Source organism: Chionomys nivalis, chromosome 10 (assembly GCF_950005125.1).
Source record: "Chionomys nivalis chromosome 10, mChiNiv1.1, whole genome shotgun sequence".
Classification (NCBI taxonomy): Eukaryota; Metazoa; Chordata; class Mammalia; order Rodentia; family Cricetidae; genus Chionomys; species Chionomys nivalis.
Genome location: NC_080095.1, coordinates 42,832,660 through 42,852,737, shown reverse-complemented (window position 1 = coordinate 42,852,737; position 20,078 = coordinate 42,832,660). Strand labels below are relative to the sequence as shown.

At 46.1% G+C, this 20,078-nt stretch overlaps 1 protein-coding gene across 5 annotated transcripts in view; it reads left to right on the top strand.

Moving 5' to 3' along the window:
- The window catches only part of Pcnx1 (pecanex 1), a 141,058-nt gene extending 133,881 nt beyond the window's left edge, over positions 1-7,177 (top strand). For all 5 annotated transcript variants that reach the window (XM_057782090.1, XM_057782089.1, XM_057782087.1 and 2 more), the window contains 3 exons: positions 1,301-1,743; positions 2,068-2,208; positions 2,337-7,177. In XM_057782090.1, coding sequence (XP_057638073.1) covers positions 1,301-1,743; positions 2,068-2,208; positions 2,337-2,477 — 725 coding nt within the window. In that variant the 3' untranslated portion in view covers positions 2,478-7,177. The remainder of the gene's footprint in view (positions 1-1,300; positions 1,744-2,067; positions 2,209-2,336) is intronic.
- Positions 7,178-20,078: the final 12,901 nt, after the last annotated feature.

The window sequence follows — 20,078 nt, the reverse complement described above, 5'->3', positions numbered from 1 at the left end:
TGTACTCCACTCGCTTATCCAAAATATTATGGGTTTGTATGCACACCTTTAATCCCAGCACTCAGACAGAGACAAGCATCTCTGAGTTTGAAGCCAGCCTGGCCTGCAGAGTGAGTTACAGGATGGCCAGGACTATAGAGATAAGACTCTGTCTCAAAAAAAAAAAAAAAAAAAACAAATATATATTACATTTTAAAAGCTAATAATATATAAGTGTTGTATTTTATCTAATTTTTATCCTGTAGTGCAGTAGCAGGCTTCTTCTGACTTTACAGTATTTTCATATGTAAATCTTTGTAATCACATGAACAGACCTTGTAAGTGACCTGATGCCCAGCCCTGAGAGTCTTTGCAGGGGGTTTCTCTAAGTGGGCATCCTCAGAGCCTTCCACTATGAGCTTCTCCTGTTACCTACCTCTTGAGTAAATTCAGCTCGGGCACAGCCGTGTCCTCTCTCTCTTCTCTCTCTCTCTCTCTCTCTCTCTCTCTCTCTCTCTCTCTCTCTCTCTCTCTGCTCAGCACTTTTCAGGCACACAAATCTTAGCACGCAGTGTAGCACTGAGCCCTGTGCTGCAGTCACCTCCAGAAGCCGCCCTTCCAGCCCAGCGGCTCCGCGGCCCCTGCTTCCCACCCTGCCCCATCAGCTGCCATTCTGCTCTTGGCCTTTGAGTTTGACGCTTGGATTCCACATGGATGTGATCCCAGGCTGTGTTTCTTGTTATTTTTATTTTCTGTGAGTGAGCACATGTGTGCAGTGCCTGTGGAGGTCGGAAGAAGGGGTCACATCCCCTGAAACTGGAGTTACAGATGGTTGGAAACTGTTACATGTGTGCTGGGAATCGAACCCAGGTCTATGCAAGAGCAGCCAGTGCTCTTACCTTCTGAGCCATCTCTCCATCCCCACACAGTGTCTTTAAATGTTTCTGATTCTGTCATTTCCAAAGTAGCTTATCTCATTTATTTTTTTTTACATTCTTATTTATCTGAAATATTTCTGTAAAAAAATATTTTAGCATTTATTCTAACCTTAATCCAAATATTTGCTATAAATTATTTTTTCTTATACCGTAGAATTTGTATTTTAAAAAGCTTTTAAGAAATAAAAAAAATAATTTTATAGAAATACAAGAAAATAGATCTTAGGTATTTATTTCTTTTTTTGTAACCTTTAAAGTTTTAGACATAAATGTTAAATTCTGTAAAGCTATGGAGTGATTGCTGAGACATTGAAGAAAGCACAGCACACAGCCCAGGTGTGGCTTGTCTTCTGCTGATGGGGGCTGTCGTTGCTTCCTGCCAGGCACTAGCCACAGCGCCCACTCGGTGCAGTCCAGTCTGGTCAGACAGTCCCCAGCTCGAGCCTCCATGGCCAGCCAGTCGTCCTGCTGCTACAGCAGCCGCCACTCGTCCCTCCGGATGTCCACCACGGGCTTCGTGCCGTGTCGGCGCTCCTCCACCAGCCAGATATCTCTTCGAAACCTGCCCTCGTCCATCCAGTCCCGCCTCTCCATGGTGAACCAGATGGAAGGCAGCAGCCAGGGCGGCACGGTCTGTGTGCAGCACGGCCTGCCCTCCTCCAGCAGCTCTAGCCAGAGCATCCCGGCCTGCAAGCACCACACCCTTGTGAGCTTTCTTGGGGCAGAAGGCAGCCAGAGCGGAGCCCCTGAGGCCCAGCCGGGCAGCACCTTAAGTCCTGCCAACAGTTCCCATGCCAGAAAGGGGGAGGTGATTTACAGGGTCCAGGTGAGCAGGCCAAGAGCCTTCCTGCTGCTTCGCTTTTGTCTGTTGTCTTGTCGAATGGGGGGCCCCTGTGAAAATGTCATTTGCTTAGGTGAGGGATTGGAGCACTTTGCAATGTTGGGGAAATTTTTCTGCCAACTTAAAAACTGAGAGAGGAAGTTTGTCCAATATTCAGGCTGTTTAGATTTTCATTCTTAAAAAAAAAAAAAATCCACAGTAAGCAGTTAGAGAATTTAAAATGCAAAGAGTCCTATGAGAGAAATTTTGCTTAGTCTTAGGTTTTTCATCATCAAGAGAAAATATGAATTGAAATATGTATCTGTCTAGATTGTGGATCTCAGTCAGATTCTGGAAGGGATCAACCTGTCAAAAAGGAAGGAGCTTCAGTGGCCTGATGAAGGAATTCGGTTAAAAGCGGGGAGAAACAGCTGGAAAGATTGGAGTCCTCAGGAGGGCATGGAAGGCCACGTAAGTTCCCCTTTGGTTTACCTTTGGTTTAGGCTGTGTCTCTGCTTGAGTCCTTAGCAGAGCTGCCCTGGGGGCTGAGTTTACAGGTGCCTTCAAGGCCTAACTGCACATTTTGTTCTAATTACTAGGTGATTCACCGATGGGTGCCTTGCAGCAGAGACCCAGGTACAAGGTCCCACATCGACAAGACAGTGCTCCTGGTCCAGATTGACGATAAATACGTGACTGTGATTGAAACTGGGGTGCTAGAACTGGGGGCAGAAGTGTGAGCCTGCGCTACACCCTGCGCTCCTTTTTCTGGCTGAGAAAGTAAGGTTGCCGAAGTTCACCTGCAGGGACCGCCTGCCCTTCGCAGCAGAGACTTGAACAGCGGCTTGGTTAAGCGCCTCCAACCCGACTCCTGTCGCTGTCTCCATCCCCAAATAAAGCTGAAATATTTTTTTAAGTTAGCTGCATGAAAGGCAAAATTCTGTTGGGGCCTGTCTGTGAACGGCTCTCTATGCATTTATGCTTTAACCCACAGACTCTTATCTTTAACTCTGAGCTCATATTTTTCTAATTTCATTGCCAAAAACAGTTGCCATGGTTTTTGTCGTAGAAAATGAAATCCATTGACCATGATTTTTACAAACAGATCCATATGGGAACTTTGGGTTCGACACCTAACAGTATAAAAGTTTAATGTACAGTGAGGAAGATGATGGATAGAGGTAGGTTTATCTTATTCCTTGAAAGCTAAAAACTTTAATGAAAAAAAACTGCACTAATTTTTTACAGCAATGCACTAAATCTGAGATTTCTCAGAACATTTATTTATATATAAAAATAAAATACCATTATTTAAATTGCCTTCAGGATTAGCCCCCCCCTTTCCTGACACATAGCCAGCAGGAGCTGTTGTCCCCTTTCTGTTAGTGTGCTGGACTCTGGAGACACACACATAGCTTCATCCCTGATGATTCCCAGAGCTGGTGACCAGAGGTTTGCCCTGGCGAGCGCCACCGCCAGCTGCCCTGTCGCGTCTCACGTGTGCTGCGCGCTCCTCCCAGCTGGTGGCAGGCTCTGTGGAGTTGCTTCTGGAACATGCTTTTGCTTTGCAAGAAGATGAAGGCCCAGGAACTTAAAGAAAGGATTTGCCTTTTATTTGAAGAGTTCCTAGCTCTTGAAGTCATCCACATGAAGTTCGGTTTCTCAAGTAAAATTTTTTCAAACAAAATGGTCTACGTGGCGCCGTTCTTGTCCTGCCGTCTCAGCAGGTCTGCACTTTGCTGCTTCTGTGTTTTTCTATTACTTGAATTTATTTCCTGTAATTTATAGTGTATACCTGTCATTTAAAATATTTATAACTGTGAAGTTGACTTAATTCTTATGTTGTCTCATAATTCTGTTGGTTTTTTTAGGAGCATGTGTTCAGGGAAGTGTGTACCTTGGTTAACGTGTGGCTGTGTGTGAGCTGCAGTATAGTTTCATTGCAACTTTAAGCATTTTCTAAATGCTTTCAAATCCCCTTTGTTTTAAACTCCATAGAAAATTGCCCGTCTCCTGAGCACCTGGGAGCCGCCATCTGTCTCCCCATGGACAGATGGCAGGAAGAAACCGGTCATCCAGCTGAACTGTGACCACTCCACAGTGTGGCACTGGCCAGTTTACTCAGGGGCTTTTGTGGGAGGTGAGAGGAGAGAGCTGTTGTCCCCACTGACTAGGCTCCTGGTCACAAGTGTCCTGACGGGCCAGGAGACAGGGTGAGAGCTGACGCAGCCGGGAGGCGTCTCTCCACACCTGTGCTTCTAACCCTGTTGGTTTTTCTCCTTGTTATTTTAAAAATCAGTGGTCGTTCAGAACCCAATGTGCCTTGTACTGACGTTTCCATAGACTTCAAACTTTGCAAACTTTATTGTTTAAAAATATTTGTCAAATGACTTAATTGAACCTTTTCAAAAGGAGCCCTTTCTCTTTCTAAATTGACTACTTTCAAGTGTATCTTCCTGCTACTGTCGCTCTATTCTGTCAGCTCGTGTGCGCAGGTCCGTGCTGTATGGTATGTTCAGTAGTGGTGATCTTTCTGAAGCTGGAAATCCAGCCTGTCTGTGTTGAAAACTTCCCAGTGGAATTGTGCTCCCAGATACTTGTGTGTTCCCTGCTCAAAGATGGGCTTGATCTCTTCCTAGGTGGAGAAGTGGAAGGTGTGCAGTCTAAGGGGAGACGATCCGTCTCGCCACAGAGAAAGCATCAGAAGATGCACTTTAGGTGGTTTGGCCAAAGGTCAGAATTGTATTTATGCCTGGTCCCCCTCATAATTGTTAGGTATTACATGCTCTGAAAGTAGGATTCCATATGTACCTGTATGGAACATGTACATTGATTTGAGAGAGTTGGACATTTTTCTTGAAATAAGATGTTGTCACCATATAACTTTATTAAATTTATAAATTAGGAACCCAAGAGAAGTCTTGTTTTTAGTTTTATAATCTAAAACTGGTGACCTTAAAACCACTTTTCTAATTACAGCAGGGGATAGTGATAATTGAAGATTTGTGTTTTAAGATTTAATTTATTATAGTTTTTTTTCCTCCCAGTAGCCACCTGGATAGCAAGCTAGTATTTTATATCTTCTTCCCAGCCTTTCTTCTCACTAAAGTATAAAATTCCAGCATACTTCAGTGCTTTTAACTAATTTTGCAAGTAATTAACTTTCGATTTCCTTTAGATACAACTGCATGAGTGAAGTCTCTGACTTTCTTATCTTGCCCCCACTTTGAGAGGACAATCCTGGAATGGCCTTGATTTCATCTTCAGTGACAAAAACAAAGTCTATTTGTGTCCCTACACTGGGGCCTCCCTTTCTATGCCGTTTTCAGGAGCTGATAAGACTTTTTGCTATGGAGCTTTACTTTTTTTGTCCATGAGTCTAGATTACCATGCAGTGGTGCTGTGTTTGGGACTGGGAAGGGTGGAGATGGGGGACTTTACAAGAAAACGGTAATTACTTTCGAGGTGAGGGAGCAAGTGTTCAGTGTTCTGACTCTGTCTCCGCTAGCAGGGAATAAAGGTCCATTAGATTGGAGGTGTTTTGAAAAAAATTTTTTTCAAGTATATTGATGATAATTCCAGTCTTTGAACGAGAAGATAGCAAACAATATTTCTCTCTTGAAAGACACCTAGAGAGTGACTCTGGGTACTGACTTTCGAGCATTTCACATGCAATTCTTGTAGGAAACATAACTCACTGTGAACACTTTGGAGATTAGTTTATATTTCTCTCTCCTATCAAAATAGAAAACACAGCCTCACACTTGAGCAAGGGATACAATTGCCTATGTAAATTCTGCTCCATTTCCTGCCAGCACCTTTATGCCTCAGCCTGGAACTTACACGATGGGTTGCTGTCTTGAGCAATTCATCAAAAACTGGGTATCTAATGTTTGCCCAGTGCCTAAAATTGTCTGTCTTTTTAGCTAAATTTCTAGCATCCTTTGTTCTAAATATGTAACTCGGGAAAAAAGGTAGTGTGTGAGATCTCTTTGAATTTCTGTTTACTAGCTACTTAAATATAAACTGCCGTGCAGTGTGTTGATTTAAAACACTTTCTCATTAATACAGGCAGATTTATTTCTGGGTTTTTATTTCTAAGTCATCAGTATTCTTCCTCATCTCTTTAGTAGTCGTATACAGTGACCTTGGACACAGACCCACTCAACTTTCCCTTGTGGGACATTATTGTTGAGATAGGATCAGTCCCTTCTAGAGGCATTTTCTGTAACTCCAAGACCAATGGAGACACAGTTAAGACTCAAATGGTGTGTGGAGCCTGTTGATGGCCTTTGAATTTTCTGTCGCAGTCTTGGATGGATATTGAGTTTTACTGATCAAGAGGAGGTAAATTAGAAACTGCAGTGTATGTTTAGGTGGTATGGATTTTAATGTGCTGGATAAGAGGCATTTTTTAAAATAAGTGTTTAAAGCCAGCCCTTTTCTTCATTTCTCTTTCACAATCATCTAGTTGATGCACACCCAAGCCGTCTCGGGTGAAACGCGTTACCTATTCACAAGCTGTAGTCGAAAAGCAAGTGATTATCAACTAGGTCCGGAAGGATCTACCCTTACTTGAATACGGAGGTCTGTTTTGTGATGAGGCATCTCCCCAGAGTCACCTGTCAGGAACCGTGAGCTGAGGATTTCTTTCTTGCCTAGGAACAGCTGTTCTTTCTGCATTGGGGCAGATGCTCACCTGGAAGCTGAACATCCTGATGTCCGCTTTGTGGACTCAGCATAGAGGTGTCAGGGAACTCAAGCTGGTGGCCATGTAGGCTACCCACAGCTCTGACGTCACGCCACACCTATTATGTAGGCTCTCCCTTCATTATGATTCATTGGAACCGATCGGAGGAGCAGAGGTCCTCCGACAGGTAGTGAGGATGAATCCCTGTCCACCTGCACACCTGGCCACGGAGGATGCGATGGCTGCTCCAGATGACTCTTGGGTTTGGTGTGCTTGTCTTTGGACAAAATTCTCTGTATTTGAAGCTTGAGTCTGAAATCAGAACAACAGAAACAGGTCGTATTGGCGTGTGCTTTTTTAAAGCAACAGGTTCAGTAAATTGTCAGCACTGGTTACGTTAACCCTGTGCACAGCTGGCAGGGAGTTCCGTGTGAGGACAAAGGAGAGGGCATGTTGGGAATAGTTGCAGGTGAGTGGGCCCGTGGGAGGAGTGTGGCTTTGCCTTTTCTGATCATGGGCTCCCAAAGGTCATTGCCTTCACGGCATTCAGTATACCAGAGATAAGGATATGACATGTCCTTGCACGTGCGTGTCTGTGCGTGTGTGAGTATTACTGTAAGCAGCTTGTAAATACTGCAGTTGTTTAAAATGGAAATAACAGCCAAGAGGTCTTTTGACATATATTGATCAGAAAAAAAGACAGTATTGACTATGGATAAAAACACAGGAAATAAATTTTTTTCATTTTGCCTTCTGTCCATTCTTTGTCAAGTTAAGAAAAAAAAAGTAGAATACCGTATTAGTTCTGCATATTTTTGAAACCACACTTGGTTCTGAAGTAAAGTTTTAAGCCTGTAAACGTGGTTTTGGCTCAGACCAGATAAAAGTACACTGTGTTCCCTCTTGCACAAAGGTGTTCCCTCCCGCTGAGTTAAATATTACATGTTAATGGTAGAACATGTCAGGTGATAAGCATGCACTAAGTCAAAATGCAGAGGGAGAAAGAACATCTCAGTGTACGAAGGCTGCGCACTCACAATCCACCGTCTTCACAAGTTCCTCAAGATGCAGGCATGTGTGCAGAGGATTTGCATGCTCTGTACGAGCTCCTTGTGCAGCATTTCAGCCTCTGAGAACAAGTGGAAGGCAGGTTATTTGTTTTCTGCACCAGAATCGCCAAGAGTTTGCTCCCTCTCTCCTGGCACAATGTTCTGTCTTCAGAACAGCATAGGTCTATAACAGGAAACCTGCCAGGTAAGCGAAGGAAGGAAGGAAGGGGTCCTCTTGAGAGTCACACTCATCTCGGAGTTGAGGCCTGGGCTGTTAATAGCAAACGTGCATCCCATGAGACCTCCACCTTTCTTTTAGTGCAGTTTACTTAGGGTTTTTCATCCCAAATAATCTAAGGATGCTTTACTGGCTTTAACCGTGTGGGACCATCTTCCCTTGAGATGGGCCAGGTGAGCCTTTAAGGGTCACCTGAGTGTGACTTCCTGACTATTCAGCCAATACTTGACATAAGTGAACCAGCTGTGTCAAAGGGGAAAGTCGGGTTCATGGTTCCTTCTGTTCCTGAGAATATTGGGTAAGCACATACTTATTATTTATTTTATGTATGTAATAATATTAACTGGCCCATCTGGGAATACACCAGGTCTCTGGTCTCATCTTGAAACCTGTTCATATCAAAGTCAGCATCCCGGATATCCCAGGGCTGAGGCTTTGCTTCAGAGGAGGGAGTGGTTGCCCGCCTCCTTTTGGTGTCTTTCTCTGGGGCACTAATTTTACCCTGTGAGGGCTGGAGGAAATGCAGGGCTGAGGAGAAAGTTGACCCACTGTGCGGTCGCCACACAAGCTCCCACCAGTCCCACAGCAAGTTCATTGTACCCCACACTGCTTCAGAGTTGCTCCAGATGCAAGGACTACTAGGTAGGGCCAGTTAGTAATTGTGGGCTTCCCCTGGGGGGAGACCTGCCTCCAGAAGTGAGCACCCTTGGTTGAGGTGTGGGCAGGGACTTAGTACAGTCCACGGGAATGAGTGATTCTTCGAAGAGTCCAGTGACTCACAGCCTCCATGCCAGAGCCTAGAGAGAAGGGTTACTTAAGAGTTCTGGACGGGCTGGCAACTGCTGAGCAAGGGACATCGAATATTTTCCCCGTGTTCAGCTCCAGAGCCGGATGCAGCCTATGGGCAGGAAAGGGTCTTGACTGCAGGAACTCAAAACTGTAAACCAAGGGAAGGGTCAAGACCCATCTCAGGGGTGTGTGGCTAGGAGGACAAGGCAATCCTTTAGTATGGTGAAGCTGATTGTGTGCTTTGGTGCTCAGTTTTCCTTCATGAAACACAAAGATTTCCATCCTCCACAAGGACTGAAGCAAGGACGAATCATGCCCACCTGCTAGGTCTGTACCTCTTCAACAAGGACACACGGGCCGTCGTGAAGAGCCAAGCAGGGACAGTGTTTCCAGCCCCACCTAGGACAACAGTGTGCTCAGGACAGCCTTTCCTTTTGTTGTAGAGGAAACGAGAGCCCTGGGATCCAGAAAGCCCCTAAATCTCAACCATTGAAACGAAATGGCTCTGCTGTGTCCCTGACAAACTCTGCCAGGAGGTGGCAGCAGAAGCTCACACTGGACAGACACTGGTGGGCTGGGCATGCAGAGATCAGTACCCTTGAGATGCCTTTCCTGAAGCGGGTGAGGCATGAAAACAGCAGTCAGCACAGCCTCGCCGTTACTCCTTGGCTCCTGGGTCTGCTTAACACTCAAACCCCTGAAATCCTTTCCCTGGCACATGTCCATATAGGCCCTGCAATCATAAAACTCGAGATCAAGATTGTATTAGAACTTATCAGATCTTGAAGCCTCAATTTTGTACAAGGCGCTTCGCCCCTTAGGAACAACAACAACAAAAAAAAAGTTGAACTAAATCTTTGGGCACTCAGGTCCCTTGTATAAAATAGTGTGCTTGTATGTAGCCTGCACACATCCTGTATGCTCTTGAGTGTGTGGTTTAGGGATTGGTCCCAGGTCCATGCACATTCTAAGTAAGTGTACTGCCCCCGAACTTTGTCCGCAGGACCTCTGCTGTATGCCTTGTGTCCTCTAGATACTCCTGATGCCCAAACAATGTAAACACTACGCAAGTGGGTGGTAAGCTGCGTTGTTGAGATTAATGACAAGAAGAGAAGCGGGTGTGTTGATCGCTGAGCTGTCTCCAGTTGACAAACTCTGGATGCAGCATCCCAGGGTACACAGGGTTTTCCTTTGTTCTCTGGTTCTTCACATGGGTACCATGTGCTGCTGTAAAGGTGGTGATTCCCACAAGTGCCAGGGTGAGCTGAGGACCCTGGGCTCCTCTCAGGGATGGGCGTTTCAAGACAAAACACAAAGTACCCTGCTTTCCATCCTGGCAAACGGGCAAGCTGGCTAGCAAAATGGGTAGGAAGCCCACATCAGCAGCTCGGGCAAGTTGGGATAAGGAATGTGCCTGAGTAATTCAGTGTAACTGGAGGCAGCCAGTGCCCCATGCAAGAACCTTAGTTCTGCCCACATACTCAGATGAGGGGACACATGCACACACATGCACGTGTCCATTCTTAGTGTGACAGAAACCACATGCGATATCTCAGAGTTTAGTACAGGGAGAAAGTAATCTGTTAGCTGGGTGAAAGAGACCTGTGGGAATGAGAGGGGGCCCCATGGTGACAGGGATGGTGATCGGGAGGCAGCCCCTGACAAGGGAGGTGAACAGAGTTAACAGGCTGGAGTCATCTGAAAGTTTGATGGCATTCGTTTTATTTATGATACTGGACTGAGTGCTGTTGTGAAGACCTAAACGACAATGGCTGGGGCACAGCAGAAGCACATATCTTCCTGAACATAGCAGCATGGCTTCACTCGAGGATGCCTGCCGAAAGGGGTGCTGTTTCCTGGTACTGAGCCTTCCCTGCTCAGAGTGGCGAGCAATGCCCAGCATCTGCAGCCCAGCTTGGGTCTCAGGAGAAACTTGGGGAAATATCTACCCTCCTCAATTTGGTTTTTGTTGTTTGTGTTTTTTGTTGCGGGGAGATTGTTGGTTTTGGTTTGGTGGATGTGTTGTTTTTGTTTTTGCGAGGCAATGAGTTATCTTACTTTGCTACCCAGGTAAGTCTTGAACTTGTGATCCTCCTGGCTCACACTTCAGAGTACTATACCCAGCTGTACTTGTTCCCTTTAAGGCCGCACCCCTGAAGCTGCTAAATCCCCCTGACTAAAACATAATCACATGGCCATAGGGATGCTAGCAGATGTAGACTTTGCTCCGTGTAGCATGTACCTGCTAAAATTCAGGGGCTGCAAGGTTGAGAGAAAGCAGAAGTCAGTTATCAGAGACCACTGAGCAGCGACCAATAAACACACAGGAATATGTAGATATCAGGGTGCTCGCTGCATCCTGTGTAGGAACATGTAGATATTGGGGTGCTTGCTGCATCCTTTGTTGCCACTGAAGAAAACGGTCTGAATGAAACCTAGCCAAAGGGGAGTGGTTACAGAATGCCGCATTTGCTCAGTGAATCAACATGCAGCAATCCAAAAAGGAATGTGGTGGTAGCTGAAGAGATGTCACAGTGGTTAGGACTCTTCCAAAGGATCTGGGTTCATTTCCCAGCACCCATACCAGTCAGCTAACAAATACCTTTAACTCTAGCTCCAGGAGCTCTGACACCTTCTGGCCTCTGCAGGCACCTGCACTCATGTGCACATGCACACACAGATATGTACATAAACACATAATTTTAAAATAATCTTTTTAAAAAAAGAATGTGGCTGTGCATGGCGGGTTCAAGGTCAGCCTGGACTTTATAGTGTGCTCCAGGCTAGCCAGGATTTTATAATAAGATCTTATCTAAAAAAAAAGAAAAAGAAAAAGAAAAGAAAAAGAATATGGTCAGTATTTAAGTTTTTCTTTGTTCTTGGGTGTAATGGTGGTTTGAATGATAGGCTCGTATGTTTGAATACTTGATCTCTAACTGGTGGAACTGTTTGGGAAGGATTATGAGGATTACCAGGCTTTTTCTTTGGGGTCACCAACCAGCTCCCAAATTATGTCCTGGAGACTTATTACTACTTATGAATGCTCAGCCTTATGCTTGTCCCACTAGCTCTTATAATTTAGCCTGTTTCTCTTCATCTGTGTTTGTCTCAGGGCTTTTTTTTTTTTTCATGTTCTATTCTATATCTGGCCGGCTGGCAGCTGCCTAGCTTCTGGCCCCAGGCATGTCCTTCTTTTCTTTCTGCCTCATTCTCTCCTCCTCTCTCTCCTTCTGAGCCTAAATTTCTCCAACTTATTCTCTCTGCCCGCCAGCCTTGCCTATCCCTCTCCTGCTTAGCTATTGGTCATTCAGCTTTTTATTAGACCAATCAGGTGCCTTAGGCAGGCAAGGTGAAATAAATTCAGCATCTTTACATAGTTAAGCAAATGCAGCAAATGTAACACATCTTTACCTTGTTAACAAAGGCAGCAGAAACAAATATAACAGTGTTATCTTTACACAGTTAAATATTCTCTAACATAAACAAATGTAACACACCTTTACACAGTTAAAGTAATATTCTCTAACATAAACAAATGTAACACACCTTTACACAGTTAAAGTAATATTCTCTAACATAAACAAATGTAACACACCTTTACACAGTTAAAGTAATATTCTGCAGGATAAGTGTAAAACATGTTTACATAGTTAAGTATGTTGGAGGAGGTGTATCACTGGGAGTGGGCTTTGAGGTTTCAAAAGAGTAATGACATTCCTAGTGTGTTCTCTGCCTTCTGCTGTGGTTTTGAGATGTGAGATCTCAGCTGTTCCTGCCTTCACGGCTTCATGTTACCACCACGGACTCTCACCCTCTGGAACTGTAAACCCGATTAAATGCTTCCTTTTAACAGTTGCCTTGATTGTGATGTTTTATCACAATAGAAAAGTAATGAGGGTGTGTGATGTGAGGAAGTGGGGTGGTGATCCTGGTTTTTAGAAGTTAAAAATATAGAGTTGCGAATGAGGTACCTAGACAATGGAAACGTACTTCAAGCCAAATGAAACCAGCAGGCAGGAAATGTTACCGTCTGTTCGCCCCGCTCCCCCTGGAGTTCTTACCAGATGTAGGTGCTACTTTTTAAACTGGAGAATAAATTTTTAGAAGAGGAGACAGATTTGTAAGTACTCATTTAGGAAAAACTTCCTATACATATCAAGCAGAAAACAGGTTTGAAAAATCAGTGGCATTCAAGATGGGTGTCTTCGTGTCTGTGTGTAAACTCAGAACAGTGCCTGCAGCCTAGTGGGCACAGGTATGTCTGCTATTACACGAGAAGCACACAGCAGACTGATCGCCACAAGACAAAGGCACCCACAAGGGGGGACAGGGATTTACTGACAGGAGAAGATGGGTCAGGTCAAAGGTGAGTCCCTCTTTGTTCTAAACAGCTGCGGTGTTTTAATTGATATAGTTGCACTGATTGATAGCTTTTGTTGTTATTTTGATTTATTTTTGAGATGGTCTCACATAGCCCAGGCTTACCTCAAAATCACTAAGTATCCAGAAGTCAGCTTAAACTTCTGATCCTTCTGTTTCTCCTTCCAGTCCTAGGATTACAACCTCATACTGCACAAATTTATTCTGGCGGTTGAACTCAGGGCTTCCTGAATATTAACAAGCACTTTAGCATCCCTGGTCCTTGTCTTATATTTAATGGAAACACACACACATACATGCACACACATGTGCAAACACACATCTGATAATATATGCAAAGTTCATGACATATCACATACTCGGGACCTGGTGTATACAGCTCAGGATCTTGTTTGCCTGTTACCAGCCTGAGTAGCCATGCATCCTGTAGCCATCTAGACAGCCATCATTGAACCCTGCATCCTGGGAACTTCGGATGCTTTCAGACTCCCTAGGTCCTTTATTACTCTGATGCTGGGCTGTGGGACTCAGCTGCCACCATCTCTGCCTCCATTGCCCTGCCCTGTCTGAACTGACTTACTGGCTGATGAGTACAAATTAGAACGGGAAGGAAAAAGACCTAAAACTCCTTAGGAGATCAAAGGGGTGCAATGAGGCCAGCTTACTCTTTAAGGCCCTAGTTCCTTGGCTGAAAGCTGGGCCAGCAGTTCCCAAGCTGGGAGACACGGGGATCCACGTGTGTGCGGCAGCTGCTCTGTGTCTTGCAGGATGGACATACGGACACTTCAGTGTGCTGTTGAAAATACATGGCTTGAGCACTGCTGTCACTGTCAAGATGTGCACTGTCCCTTGACACATCTACTTCAGCATGGTCCTGGGGCAGAATTAGCTCCAGACCTACAGCCCCTGCAGTTTCCTTGTGAAGGGAACTTCAGGACCCGCCCATTTGTTGGAGGAGGAGCCTCCTGTCAGCCAGGGTCTTATTAGAACTCAGTGCCCTGGTATTGTCTTCCTCTCCTGCCTTATGGGCTTGTGGAGACCTAGGCATGCATCTCCCTGACGCCGAGCCTCCTACTAGCTGCTGTAAGCCCTGTCTACCCTCGTCTCAGAGCCCTCGGAGACCATGACGTGAGGTGGCTGTGACTGCAGAGTGCAATGGCGCATTCTATGGCCTCTGTTGCTGTTAACTTGTTGGCTTGTTTGGTTGGTTGGTTTGGTTTTTCTTTGTACTCTTTGGTCTTTGGTCTTTTGGAGGCCCACCACCCAGCTCCCAGATGAATCACATGTGGAGTCTTATTCTTTCTTATAAATGCCTAGCCTTAGCTTGGCTTGTTTCTAGCCAGTTTTTCTTAAACTATCCGATCTACCATTTGCCTCTGGGCTTTTTCCTTTTCTTACTTCTGTGTATCTGACTTTCACTCTTACTCCATGACTGGCTGGGTGGCTGGGTGGCTGGGTGGCTGTGTGGCTGTGTGGCTGCGTGGCTGCGTGGCTGGGTGGCTGGGAGGCTGGGTGGCTGGGTGGCTGGCCCCTACTGTCCTCCTCTCCTAGTTCTCTCTCATCCCTTCCCTCTCTTCCATATTTCTCGTTCTTTTTATACTCTCTGCCTACCAGTCCTGCCTACTCTTTCTCCTGCCTCACTATTTCCTATTCAGTTCTTCATTAGACCATCAGATGTTTTAGACAGATAAAATAATATTCTACAGCAGGCCTTCATCTGCATGGCCTCCAATGGGTACCCTGATCAAAGCAAGATGTGTCCTCTACCTCTCTCTCTCATACACACCTCTATAATCCTTTTCCACTGCACAGTAAGTTAGACATAGAGTTTCTAGTCTTAACCGCACGCTTCTCAGCTCCCTGAATTCTGTTTCTGTGTTTTGTTGCTGTTGTTGCTGGTTTTGTTCATTCTCTTTTGAGATAGAGTCTTGTGTTGCTGGGTAGTAAGAGCTACATCTTCAGACAACTCTAATTTCTGGCCAATGACATCCTCCTTCCATGGAAGCCATGCTGCTGGCAAGACTCACTAGATTCTCCTAAGCAATCTATTCCCATTCCAGGAACAACACTATCCTCACTTACTGTGTACATAAAACATATGTCTCACATATAAGTAGGGTTCTCAAGTGGGGTTCATAACTTTGGTTGTCTAATTTCTGGTTATCAGAGTCTTAAGGCCCCATGTGATGGTCCATAGTCTCATCATTAGTGCTTTTCTCTACCCTGCAAGGGAGGGCAGTTTAATGTGGTAAGATTGTTCTGGGTAATTGTTGACATGGTCACAGTAAGCCGGGGTTACAGTGAGACCCACCTGCCATGTTGCCTCATGTGTCCGCATGGCCAATCTCTAGCCTCCCCTGTGCAATGGGAAGGAACAGGACCATCTTTATGACTATGAGAAATGACTGTGACGATTAGGATGCTCTCGAGAGTAGGGAGGAAGAAAGGTGAAAGGTGAGGAGCGGCATGTGCTTTGGGCAGCCCAGTGCCCTTTCCTTGGGTCAGCCAGCTCAGATCCCTGGGGAGAGGATGCTGCTGAGTCTACTGAGTAGGAAGGAGTGCAGGAGTGGGCGGTGCTTCAGAGGCCACAAGCACAGCTAAGGCAAGGTTTCTCCGGTGAATGATTGGCCCCAGTCCTTCATGCCTACCTATATCCAAACCCTTGCTTTGGCCTAGTGACAGAGAGACACAGTTCGTTCCTTTTGACCTTAACCTTGACTGTGTGGCTTGAGTCAGCCAATGATTCAATATTGTAAAAATTCCTCCCCTGAGAAGACAAAGCTCTTCCCTCTTCCTCCAGACAAAGAAAAGATCCATCCTACTAAAATTCACTCTGGGGAACCAATGTTCTGGGGGCTTACTTACAGAACAGTGAGTGAGGTGTTACAGGCAGGAATGGGGTTACTCCAAAGCAGCAGTTCAGGAAGGGCTACACTCAGGACAGGTGATGGCTTCCCCATAGCTGCATGGACAGAGCCTTCCTCTGTTAAGTCGTCCTCAGCCAGTACACTCCAGTGTCTCCCTGGACCTCAGTGCCACATACCTGGGAGGAGGACTTCATGTGAGGGTCCAACCCTCTTTCTATGAGGGAACATGAGCAGTCTGCACGCCTGCTCCTGATGGACTCTTGCAAGCAGACTCCTCAGATCGGATGAAGATGGCGGCTGTTTTGCTCAGCAGATTGTACTGTACAACAGACAGATTGGAGGTAACAGTGTGTTAGAGGTCACCGAGGCTTGTGCTGGGCACCGCTACACAGGTAGCTTCATCTGGCAATATAATTCTCAGTTTTGTGTCTTGTGATATGGAGAACACCTAATTTATAACTGAGCGTGTAATATGTTAAGAAGTTAAACATGATTTTCTTTCAAATATTGAATGTACACATATTGAAAACTTTATTCAGCTCAATCACTAATGAGAAACAAAAAATATTAGGATATTGTGGTGGCTTGAAGAGGAATGCCCCCCTTCATAGACTCATGTGTCTGAATGTTTGTTCCCGGGGGGGGAGTGGCACCATTAAAAAGTGTGGTCTTGTGGAGGAAGTGTGTCACGGTGGGGGTGGGCTTTGAGGTCTTACATGCTCAAGCTATGCTTAGTGACACAGTCTCCTTCCGCCGACTGCAGATCAAGATGTAGAACTCTCAGCTCCTTCTCCAGCACCGTGTCTGTCTGCATGTTGGCATGTCCCCTATGATCATAATGGACTGAACCTCTGAAACTGTAAGCCAGCCCCAATTAAATGTTTTCCTTTATAATGGTTGCCATGGTCATGGTGTCTCTTCACAGCAGTAGAAACCCTAACTAAGGCAGACGGGGTTAAAGAGTATCTGAGGCATTAAGGCCTGTGTAGGACACTGGATACATAGGTTAGTGGCAGATCTTAATGTCCTACACAGCAATTAAACACAACCTTCTAGATGATCTCTTCTGCTGGGCAGGGACTGTTTGTTACTACATATCTCTGCGGGCTAACATAATTTCACAGTCTGAGCCCTGAGTAAATAATAATTAGTAAGTCAAACAATAGAGCATTTCCCCAGAAGATCAATTATCCTTGGGCAAGATGGATAAATATTTTGGCACAATATTGAAAAGGACATAAAGTATCCCATTAACCTTCTTTGCAAGCTTCAAGGTAAAGTTTCATTTTGTTTTATTTTGTTGTTTGATTTTGAATACTTGTAAGCTAATGCTATAGCCATAGCAGTTGGGCTAGGCTGCAGCCTCAGAACCCAGATACAGGGGGAATTGGCAGGAACTGGGTAGATGCTGGACTGGAGAGAAGGGATGCCAAAGAGCCAGACTTCCAGTTGTCAGCAAGTCCTGCTGCACTTCGGAGAAAGCCAGTTCTTGGCTAATCAGACAAGCTGCCTGACTGCTTTCTAGGTACCTATACCTGTCCAAAGACAGGACCCAGAGGAACGTGCCTCTTGTCTCAGCACCTAGACTGCTCCACATTTCTCTCCGGGCTCCTTCTGCCACCCATCTCTGGCACAATGCCACTGTCATCTTAGGCAGATTTGCTTTCCTGCCACACTGCAGCACACAGTAAATGCCTCATGGACAGACATGACAAGCTGCTTCTCTGGGCTTTGACAGATGTATGCACAGTAGGCCTACCTTATGTGTGCATAGTAGGTCCCACTTATTTATGGGTTCAGTTACCTGCTGCCCACTGTATTCTGTAATTCTAGAAATGAACAGTTTATAAGTTTTTTTTTCTTATGAGCCACTTTGTGTAGCATGATAAAGTTTCACACTGTCCCTCCCAGGACATCCCTTAGCCAATAAATTCACACCATAATGTTACTCACTTTTTAACTGCTTAGCTATCTCAATTATCATTGCCCAAGACAGTATGGCAGCGTAGAGCTGCTCCTAGTGACCCTTACTCTACTTAATAATGACCTCCAGCCAGGAGAGGTAGCCTACACCCACAACTAAAGATAAGCTGAGGCCATTTGGGGTTCATCTGAACTACAAAGGGAGGTCCTTTCTCAAATTAAATTAAAAATAAATAAAGTCCCTTCCCCCCACAAAGCAATAAAGCAAAGCTCAAGAGTGCTGGTACCAGCAACAGGGTCACCATTTGCTCTGGTGATGCACAACCTTAGGTGCTATTGTTTATCCCTTCATCCCTTGCTCTGACTAATGGATACATTAAAGTTATCCATTGGTGTGCCTGTATAAGTAGAATGCAACACACACATACACACTCAAACACACATACACTTACACACACACATATACACATACACACACATATATGCGTGCGCGCGCGCGCGCACACACACACACACACACACACACGGATGGATGGATTGGTACCCGGTGCAGCTTCATGCATCCACTGGGGACCTGGAGCTGGTGGATATGGATGTTTAGGCACAGACTGAGCCAACGCATAGAGGTACTGGTACAGCCTGTGCTCTCACCAGTATTCCTTTGACCTCCCTTGTCCATTTTCCCCACCACAAAGTCCATCTCTTTCTGTCCATCTGCACTGACCACCCATCACCCACCCTTGGTCTCAGTTCTGTTGCTACCTCCCCTGGCACATCTGCTTCTGCCTATGATCTCACTCCCACCCCTGGCAGCTCATCTCTGCACCTGGGCCTCCTTTTCACCCCACTGTAGGTCACTTATTAGTCACATTTCCCTGCAGGGCTATGCTGTCACTGGGCTCTCAGTCCCTAGTGGTCCTGAGCACAGGACTTTAGAGTCAACTGCTTCTGCAGTTGGTTGCATACTCTGTCTTGCCTGTTGCTGGCAGCATGCCAGCGTCCATCTCTGTGGTCCCCTGCAGGTGTCAGGCCTCAGAGGTGCTGAGCAGGAGACAGATGGCACCTGTCCTCTCCCAACAGCAGGGAGTCCACTGTGAATGGCTGACCTCAGCCAGAGCATGACCTTCCCGCTTCGTCAGCAGCTCCTGGGTTCCTCTGCTTGGGAACCAGGGGGGCACAATTGCTACTTTTGCAGAACCAGCAGCCAAAACCAGAAGAAGCCAAGAGTCCCATCTTAGTCACTGTTCCCTTGCTATGAGAAGACGCCAAGAGCAAGACAACTTATAGAAGGAAGCATTTACCTGGGGGCTTGCTTGCAGTTTCAGAGGGCGACTCTATGACCATCATGGAGAGGGAGCATGGTAGCAGGCTAGCAGGCAGGCAGGCAGGCGGGCAGGCGGGCATGGCACTGGAGCAATAGCTGAGAGTTACATCTGATCCTCAAACAGAAGGCAGACAGACAGACAGACAGACAGAAGAGACTGGGCCTAGAGTGGACTTTTGAAACCTTCAAGCCCACCCCTGGTGACACACCTCCAACATTTCCTATTCCTTCCTAAACCATCCACCAACTGGGAAACAATGGGAAACAACCTTTCAAATATGTGCGATTATGGGGACCATTCTATCTGAAGCACCACAGTCCTTCAGCGTGAGCAGGATGCCCTGAGCTGCAGCTGAGGAAAGGCTCCCCCTCCCCTGGAGGTGCCTGCTCCTGGAGCAGCGGCTAAGGTTGTCTAACTTGGGCAGAAAGGTCCAGGTGTGGATCAGATGTGAGAACACCAGCCCACAGAGTGTATTAGACTTCCAGGATTGAGAGTACCCCCCCACACCTCCTGGATCATAATTTGCCTTAGAGAGAGGCCCCACTGTGCATGCGCACTCACATGAAGGCAGGGACAGCACAGGGCTCACCTGTGAGCATTTGGTGTGCCGGTTCTTCCCAGAGTCTGATCCCACAGCACTCATGGGGAACGCAAGTAAAGTAATCCCACACTCGGTAGAGCATGAGACTCTTAATCTCAGGGTCATGGGTTCGAGCCCCATGTTGGGTACCAGATGAAGAGGAACACGAGTAAAGTCATCCCACACTAGCTCCGAATTGAGTTTAATAAGGGGTTCTTTATTTAAAGGGGTACTCACAGAAGTGGGGAGGAGAGACCTGGGGTGGGGACAGAGGGCCCACACCTTTTGGTACCCAAGGCCACGCCCAACCTGGCCCAGCTTCTCATAGGCCATTGGCTGAAGGAGGTTCCCCATCACAGCACCAGGTGACCAACATGGCAGCAGGTCAAGGCAGAATGTTTGCAAGTAGGGAGCACATTTGAAGGTTTGTTTATTGTTTTACGGTCAGAAACCAGAGGTCCCTCAAATACTGCCTCATTTTCACACACAGAAAAAGAACG